At 31.0% G+C, this 9,610-nt stretch overlaps 1 protein-coding gene across 1 annotated transcript; it reads right to left on the bottom strand.

Annotated features, from left to right (window-relative positions):
- Positions 1 to 285: 285 nt before the first annotated feature.
- On the bottom strand, positions 286 to 5,271 carry LOC136233797 (probable pectate lyase 16). The gene is made up of 5 exons (XM_066023484.1): positions 4,809 to 5,271; positions 3,276 to 3,529; positions 2,116 to 2,219; positions 1,880 to 2,018; positions 286 to 507 (listed from the first exon to the last, which is right to left on the bottom strand). The coding sequence occupies exons 1-5, from the start codon at positions 5,269 to 5,271 to the stop codon at positions 286 to 288; spliced, it is 1,182 nt and encodes a 393-aa protein (XP_065879556.1).
- Positions 5,272 to 9,610: the final 4,339 nt, after the last annotated feature.

The following is a 9,610-nucleotide window of genomic DNA, read 5'->3' as shown; positions in this document are numbered from 1 at the left end:
TTGTATTTATATTATATATAATTATATAAAACATACCGATAACATAATACAATTATGACATGATAGCTCAAATTACCATCCCTAATTACGAGTACAGTCGGATTTAGGAGGTCACAAAGTGTTCACTGACGGAAATGTCTATAACTAAATGTATAATTTCCGCCTATTCAAAATTTACAGCGAATTTTTCGCATCAGTGACGGAATCTAGAACGGAACACAGCCGTTAGTCTCAAACTGCATTTTCCAATTTCCGTGCAGTATTTTATTCTGATTCCGCCACTGATTACGAGCAAGGTTTTCCTGTAGTGCACGTAAGGGGACCAGCATCAGATGTTAAAATAGGTGCCAAAACACCAGGTGCAACAGTGAAAGATTGATCCGGAGAATAGAGTGGTGCGCAAGTTCCATAGCCAGATTGCACAAAATAAGCACCATTTTCAAAAACATCCTTTGATGATCTCCATTTCCAGTTCTTCCATCCTCCTTCAACCTCTCTCTTTGTAACCTGCTCAATCAACCACATTATGTTACTTAGTAATGGAAACAAAAATGGAAATTAGGAAAGGTTTAAAGTAGTATTTGGGCCTTGAGTCGAGCCGAGTTGAGATTTGGTCTGCTCATGCTCGGCTCGGTAGAAAATGGATGAGCTTGGCCTCGTTTCGAGCTCAGCATTTTGTTTGATGTAAAGTTCATTAAAAAAATTAGGTATAAGGTGCAAAAATACCTCTAACGTTTACAGCCATGAGCAATTTTACTCCTAACATCTAAAATGGTGCAAATTTACCGTAACGTTTGGCAGAGCAATTTTATCCCTAATATTGACAAGTTGGGTCAATTTCAAATATGATTATGAAACACATATATTTTGTTCTTTATTCTGTACCAATTGCATAACCATTGTTTCTAAAAAATTCATTTTTTTGTGATTTAATAATAGAATTGGAGATTAATATTTAGAGAGAGAAAACTCCAAAAATGATGATTTTAAAAAATTAAAAAAATAGTTCCATAGTAAATATGATACTAAACAACTTTAATTCTGGAAAATTTTCATTTTGAGCTCGTTATCGGCTAAATTTGACAAAATCAACAAAATAAAAAAATAATTTTTTTTGCAAATTATAGGGTTCGATTTGTAATAAAAAAAATAACAGATACCGATCTGCAAAAATATAAAACATTATGGATTTTATTTGAAATTAACCCTATAAATTATTACACATTTTGGTTTTATTTGGCACCCAACTATTTTATAAATTATTATATATTTGAATTTTATTTGAAATTAACCCTATAAATTATTACGGTTTTATTTGGCACCCAACTATTTTATAAATTATTATATATTTGGATTTTATTTGAAATTAACCCTATAAATTATTACACATTTTGGTTTTATTTGACAGCCAACTATTTTATAAATTCTTATATATTTGGATTTTATTTGCTATCTTTTTTGTAGTTTCTGGTTCTATTGTGAGGAATACAGGTCAAATTTACTATAAAAATATGTAGAAAATAGGATTTTATCCTTAAATGAGTCTTTGTGGAAAAAATTAAGCATTATTCTTACTGTGGGATTCTGCTAACCAGATTGAAACCGGTAGCCGGTAGACTAGCTACTGGTTTCATAATACAAAACATATATGTGATTAGAATTTGAGAGACCGCTAAATACACATTACATTTTAAGAACAAGTTTCCAAGTTTTGAAAAATTAGTCAATTATGAAAACGTACTGCAATATTTCGTAAAAGTTTCGAGAGTTTTGATTTTTGGAAATATAAAACACTTTAAAATCAAAATTAATAAAGCAACATATAGATATATTTAATAAGATAAAAATCTTTCAATTAATCAAAAGTGTGCTTAATTACCTGTTTAACATTGTAATTATTGGGGGCAAAGAAGTAATTTCCTTCACTAAGAATAGTAGGATTAGCACTTCCACCAATTGCATACATTTCCCATTCTTCATACCTATTATTTGCAACATGAGCATACCCATATCTTACCCTGTAATTAAAACACCAAATTCATTTTGCGCGGGTTTATTTATTGAAAAATATTATATTCTGAAAAATATTGGGTAACAGAAAATAATATGTTATACCTTGGCATTCGTTGAACAAGTCCGGTCCCGAAATGATTGAAGATAACAGTTACTTTCATATTTTTATCTGCGGAAAAATCATCATTGTGCCCCAACAACATCACCTGTTAGTGTTTATAATATTAGTTCACTAACAAAATTGGAGGAGAATCGCCTACGAAAGTTTAGTGCGTCATTCTGTTGAGAATTAACTACGGAATTTTAGTAACGATTCTGTGAACTACCTACGGAATTTTAGTGTGTGATTTTATATGAATGTCTCCTACGAAATTTTAGTATGTGATTCTGTTCGAATTTCTCCTACAGATTTTTACAAAAGAGATCGGCTCTACAATATGTTAGGCTACAGATTTTAGTTAGGAGGAGATTCGTAGCTGACCGTCATTTTCTTATAGTGAGGAGAGATATTTCCAATTAGAATTCGAGAAAATTTAAAAGTCGTAAAGAAATTCACAACAGTATGCACATAAGCAGACTTGGTCAAACCTAGAGTCTAGAGTTTTCTACTAGCTAAACACACCCTTATTGGTCAATAAATAAACATAAGCGGATCCGGCCGAACCTAATGTTATTTATTAGGGCTGTAATCAAGCTAGCCAACCCGAGCTTTGATATGCTCGTGTTCGGCTGGAAAGAAAATGAACGAGCTCGAGCTCAACATCTTCGAGCTCAGATCATTAAGGAAATAATCTAATCGTAAGTTGCTCATGAGCAACTTGTTTATTTGTTCACGAACTTTGCTCGCCAGCAGCTCGTTAATATGAACTTGCTCACGGACAGCTTATTAATTAAGTTCATAAGCTAAAACCTAAACGAAAGTTGCACACAAAACTATATAGTTTTACATTTTCCTCTTTATAGAAATATTATTACTAAAAAATAATCGAACCGAACTTGCTCAGAAATCTGTTCATAAACATCATAATCGAGCTTATTCATGAGCTCACAATCATATAACCGAGCATACTCATAAGCTTTCTAGCCTGAGTTTCCCTGTGCTCAAGCTCGACTCATTTACGAATCAAGTCTTAAAACCTTACTCAAGCTGGCTCGTTTATATCTCAAGTCCAATACAATCGAACTTTTATCAAATCGAACGCCGAATCGCTCATGAGCGGCTCGGTTTTTTCATTTTACATAAACCTGAATAAATTACTAACCTTATCATGGTTTGTGAAGTAGTTGTTAGAAATGGTGACAGCCGTAGAAGCATGAGTGACATCAATGAGTCCATCAGCACAAGCAGCAAGATAGCAATGGTCAATCCAAATATTAGAAGATGCATAAACCGCAATGCCATCTCCATCGCACCCTAACCGTTCCCCGACGTGGCTAGGACTACTCCGAACCATCCCGCTCTTTCCGGGTTTGCAATCATGAATGCTAATCCCGTGCACAATCACATGGCTAACACCTTCAATTCAGAATACACATGTTCGGTTAATCAATTCATAAACACGACAGTTATCTGTCTATTAAAATCGTTTAAGTTATGACACTTCGTCGATAAGTTCGCTCTACCGGATAACCGGTCTCAAATGTTTAAGTTTGAATACCGAAAACTGGTCGTAAATAGTTTAGCTACCAGATAACATTGGTTGCTAAATATCAAAATCCGGTCCCTAAATGCAGTTTGCGACTGAAAATTTGGTTCTAAATCATTTTTTTCTTGTACTGCTATATTTTGATTGGTTAATTATTAGTGAATTTTAATAGAAATTTATTTTAACATATTATATTCACTTTAAAATTAATATACAATTTTTTACATATTAAATTCTAATTTAACATTTTTATTTAAATAAATAAATATGAAATTCTTAAGAATAAGTTTAAGAGATTAATAAATTATTGTAATCACTTTAAAGGGTTAATATATCATTTTAAGCAAGTTTAACAAGTCAATATGTGATTTTAAATAAGTTTCAGGATCTAACGAAATATATTTAAATTCAGAAGGTTAATCGGTTTGTTTGGCCAAGTTGAGGGAACACATGATATATTCAACTTATTTTTAATTTAGAAATTAAATATGAATATGAATTTTATGTATGAATTATTAAAATATCACAAATGTTTATACTAGTTATGAGTTAATTGCATTAATGGTCACTGAAATTTGGAGTTAGCTTAAAAAAAGTTGTCGAACTTTTTTTTGTTTCAATAAACCCACTCAACAATTCATTTTGGTTTCAATAAAATAATTTTGATCATTTCACGCAGGAAAAATCACTATAACAGTGACATAACATAAACATTAAAAATGTCTGATTTTTATGTATGACATGATCAGACAGCAAAAAAGAAAAATTATATTTACATTTATTTAATTCAATAAAAATATATATATATCTATTTGTTTTTTTAGCTGTCACGTGGCTGTCATATAATACATCATAGAGTTTTTTCAACGTAGTTGTTGTGTCATTGTTTCAGTGAATTTTTTCTGTCTAAATATATTGCAATGTTTCTATTGAAATAAAACGCAAAGTTCAACGACATTAAAACAAATTAAAATTCAGTGATTGTTTTAAAACTGACCCCAAACTTCTGAAACCATCGTTACAATTTACCCCATAAATAGATATATAGATAATCGGTTCATTTTTCGATTTTGATAAAATCATTCAATAAATAACCTATTTTCCGGTTTCATAAATCGGTTTTCCAGTTAATTAATTCCGTAAACTTACCGTCAATAGTTAGACACGGTCCGTCGGTAATCTCCACCTTAACCCCACGCCCATCAATACTCTTATAACTATTAACAATAAGCTCATTTTCAAGCCTAATAACCATATCTTTCTCAAAAATTATCCAAAGCGGCTCATCCTGTATCACCCCATACCGCAGTGTACCCGGTTTAGGGTCAACCGGATCATCATCCGGCGTCGTAACAACATAAACGACGCCGTATTTGCCTCCGATTGCAGTTTGGCCGAATCCCACCGCACAATCAGCCAATGTTTGGCGATTTGACGCCCAATCTGAATCTGAACGCCAGCAAGAGTCAATTGTGTTGAAGACATTTTGGGGTTTGGTAGGAAGAGGAAGATCGTAGGTTGAAATTGTATTGGAATTTGAATTTGATTGCTTTGCTTGAGATTGTTGTGAGATGAAAAGGATTAGGAGTAGGAATTGGAGTGACGACGCCATGGAAATGGATTGAGTTGCAGAGATTGAAGGAGTTCATTGATATATAGGATTAGAGATGTTGAAGAAGGTGGTTTACACGATTTGGGGATTTGATTTAGGGATTTGTTTGTGTTTTTGGTGTTTTAGATTTGATTGTATAAGAGAAACGTGGTTGCACGAGCTAGCTTGATACAATTTGTTGAGTTTTGACTAGGTTGAGCAAAATTGACCCGTAATCGAACCGGAATTGTATTTTGGTTCGGTTTATTTATTTTGTTTGATTCGCTTCGGTTTTGAAATGAAATAGTTTGATTATCGGTTATTTTAAAAAAATTTGATGTAACTGAAAACGAACTGAATTATAATATAATTCTTTTATATGTATATATATAATAGGGTTAATTTTAATTATATATACATGTTATGTGGTTTCGCCGAGTTGCAGATTAATATTTGTGAAATTTTCTTTTTGTAAACGCAACTTTGTGGTTTGCAAAATTTTGTATTTGTATTCATTTTATCAGAATTTGGCCGATAACAACCTCAAAATGAAAATTTTCAAGAAATGAAAATTTTCAAAAGTTAAATGATATTTTAAGTAATTTTAATTCTGCAAATTTTTAAGAATTAAATTATATTTTAAACAGTTTTAATTCTTCAAATTTATAGATTTGGAGTCATTTAGGTGTTTTTCACGAGAGAAAAAGTTAATTTTTAGAAAGAGAAAACTTAAAAAAATGATGATTTTGAAAAATTAAAAATATGGTTCAATAGTAAATATGATACTAAACTAATTACTTCATATATTTGTATTTTATTATTTCATAGTTTTTCTTTATAAATATATTAAAATCTCATATTTTTATTTTCAGTTTTGTCAAATTCAGTTACTGATTTAAAGAAAAAACTAACTAAATTCTGACATAATTGAAATTTGTTTTTTAATATTGGAAACTTGTAAATGTTGAATTTATTTATGATAATTATGTCTAAAATATTTATTATATTACTAACACAATTACAAAAAAGATTTGTCGAAATTACAATATTGAATTCTTCCAAATACAAGTTAACGACAAAAAACTGCATAAAATATTTACTATGTTATTAAAACATGTATAAACAATCTGTCAAAATATACATAATTGTTTTATTTGTTGACAAACTTGTTTGGAAGATCCAATGTAATAGTCGAATAACTATCAAATCAGTCAATTCAAACTTTATATTGTGTAATGGTAAAATTAAAATTGATTGGTAACGTTAAGGATAAAATTAACCTATTTTATATGTTCAAACTTAAAAAAAAAAACTTAGAGGCAAATTTGGACTCTTTCCTTAAAAAAAAATTAAAAGCTATTGAAATTTCAACATATTAAAATTAATGTTTCTTTACTAACTTTGCCCTTTATATTTAGGTTCTATCCTGACTTTGTTTAACCATAACATTACATATTTTTAAGTTACCAAAATAAGTCAATGATTATTAGAAAGTATCAATTTAGATTCTATGTATAAAATAGTATTAATATGGACTTAATATTTTAAAAATGGTACCAATTTAAGACTTGATAACGGAACGTGACGCATCATTTATATTAATCCGTTAAGTTCCAATTTCTCTCTCCACGTACAATTTACAGAACTTAACAGAGTAATATGAATGACGTGTCACGTTCCGTTATCAATACCTAAATTGATACTATTTTTTAAACAATAAACCTATATTGATATTATTTTATACATAGTCTAAATTGATACTTTTCCAATTTTAACCTATTTTGATACCATAGCCTAAATATTAATAATAATATGTACCAAAAGATATACACCATTGTATATAAGTAATACAAATTCCAATTCATATATTCATCATAAATTTAGTGATGCATCAATACAAGTTACAATAAATTAACATTTTTAAAGAATAATCAACCATAATACTAAAACCTATCGTATATCACTGGCGGATCAAAGACCGAACAATCTCCTCTAAGATGAGTGATTCCAGATGATTCTCTATCTGAAAATAGAATATCGAGATACTATAATTGCATCTCTACCTTCTTTCCTGGCTTCACCACTGATATTCACGGTTTCACTTATTCAATTAAACAAATCAATTTTTTTTCTTATACTTCGTTTTTATAGGAATAAAACTTACAAGATAATATACAAATTTAACTTTATTATCATATACAAAACAGTGCAATTTTAAATATAACGTTTACCAGACTGTGCAATTTTAAACCTATACGATTTATAATTGCACGATCCGATAAAACGTTAGACTTAAATTGGACTGTTTAAGCGTGAAAGCGAAATTTTGTACCTTATCCCGAAAGGTTATTAAGTACTATGCATAACTACACATCCCATAAACACATTTACTTCCTTTCTTGCACTTATTACTGCAACCTCCACAATTTTTCTTATCAAACATAGTATTCACACACTTTCCTCGGCAGCAAATCTCAGAATACTTACACTTATTCCCACATTTACCGCAGTTAAACCTGTTTGTAAGAGAATTGACACATTTCTTCTTACAACAGTCCGGTCCGGGACTATTTTTTACTCGACAAACCCTTGGATATATATTGCACGTCATAGCGGCTCTGCTGCTCTTTTCTGCTAGGAAACGGTTTATTCCTCGCAGAGAAGACACTGATTTTTCATCTTCGGGTGAGAAAGCAACAATGGCTTCAAAAATTAGAATTATAGCTAGTAAGAAGAAGATTATCTTTTGATTTAGAGAGTAAGTACCCATTTTGATGAGAATTATTGGATTGGATGGAGATTAATGGAGATGTTTGATGGGTTTATATAGAGATGATTAATTATTGATTAGTGGAGGTTTGGTAATTAAATGATTAATCAATTAATCATAGTTAGGGTGGTAATCAAGTAATATGAGATTAATTAGTTAATATCTTGTGGACTATATAAATAGTGGAGTGGTCTAATTCAACGTTCTCATATTCAATATCAACTTGAGCCAAAAAAAGTTAGGCTTTCAGAATGTGTAATACATTCAAAATTAGGCCTCAATTTTTGATAGAAATTGAAATATTACTGTATTATTAGGCCATTTTCCAATATGGAAGGGCCAGATATACGTATTGCAACTTTTTTTTTTTTTTTTTTTTTTTTACAAATAAAAGAAGCTTAAGGCTGTCAATTAGTTCGGCCCGTTGGGGACGGGGAATCCCCATTTGTGATCTCTATGGGAAGGGAATGGTTTTTATTTTGTCCCCGATATTCGGGGACGGGACGGGTATGGTTATAAGTATTCCATCCCCGTCCCCGAATGTCCCCATACTTGAATATCAAAAAAAAAAAAAAAGAAAAAACTAAACTAAAAGAATATATATGTAATTTAGATAAATTAAAAAAAATAAACTAAAAAGATTGAGTTGTAACTGGTTGCTTTAAAATGGAATATATTCTAAAAATAAATTAGAATAGATTAAGTAAGAGCTTTAACTAAGTTGGTTTAAAATTAAAACAGAACTTATGCAATTAGGAGCAGAAATTATAAAATAAAAAAATTGAAAGCTAATAAGTAATGCATGCACCGGGGATGGGAATTCCCCGCGAGGATGGGAATCTTAGATAATCAAAACCTTGGAAACCTTAAAAAAAAGTAAAGAAATTAAAAAGTTTAAATGGAGATAGGGGTTCCCCGTGGGGATGGTATAGCCAAAAAAATTTCCATATGTTATTCGGGACAGGGACGGGAAATCCCCGATAGACCAGTGGTCGGGGATGGTTAATGCCCGACCCGCGCCGTTTACAGTCCTAGAAGCTTTATTGAACTTTACTCTCCGCGTTCAGAGTAGAAAAAGAAGCTAAAGAAACTAACATAACTTTTAAAAATATTACTGCCATATCAGCGAGATTGACAACGATTGGAATCTGAAGCTGTATTTGACATGTTTTAATAATTTCCCTTACAAAATGATAACAAACGTCGATATGCGTCGTCCTTGCATGATAGATTTGGTTATTTGCTAAATAAAAAGCAATATGACTGTCACAATTCACTTTGACATGCTTATGAACATAACTCAGTTCAAGCAAGATAAAAAAAAAATTTAATGGCCGAAGCAAAAGTAGGACAGCCCAAAGGCCCTCATTTCGGAGCTGCATATTCATGTCGTCCACATCGTACAGGTACGTCACTAACCCGATGGTACTTCGATTCCACCCTCTATGATTGAGAGAGCCTTTTTTCTAGTAATTAATTTCCTTTATCCTTCTCAAACCCATTTCAAGTGGTTCACTATGAGTATCAATTTCTCATTTATCATTTATCCATTTTGAGCTTGTAATATATTGTTCGAAAGATCTCATGGTA

The sequence above is a fragment of the Euphorbia lathyris genome, chromosome 6 (genome assembly GCF_963576675.1).
Source record: "Euphorbia lathyris chromosome 6, ddEupLath1.1, whole genome shotgun sequence".
Lineage (NCBI taxonomy): Eukaryota > Viridiplantae > Streptophyta > Magnoliopsida > Malpighiales > Euphorbiaceae > Euphorbia > Euphorbia lathyris.
Note: the sequence above shows the minus strand (reverse complement) of the source record. Positions and strands in the feature narration are given on the sequence as shown.

Bases quoted from the DNA above. Each gene is read 5' to 3' on its own strand.
- LOC136233797 (XM_066023484.1), bottom strand. From the start codon at position 5,271: ATGGCGTCGTCACTCCAATTCCTACTCCTAATCCTTTTCATCTCACAA. The intron at 2,220-3,275 runs GTTAGTAATTTA...AAACACTAACAG, and splicing joins ACTTCACAAACCATGATAAG to GTGATGTTGTTGGGGCACAA. The intron at 2,019-2,115 runs GTATAACATATT...TTTTAATTACAG, and splicing joins CTTGTTCAACGAATGCCAAG to GGTAAGATATGGGTATGCTC.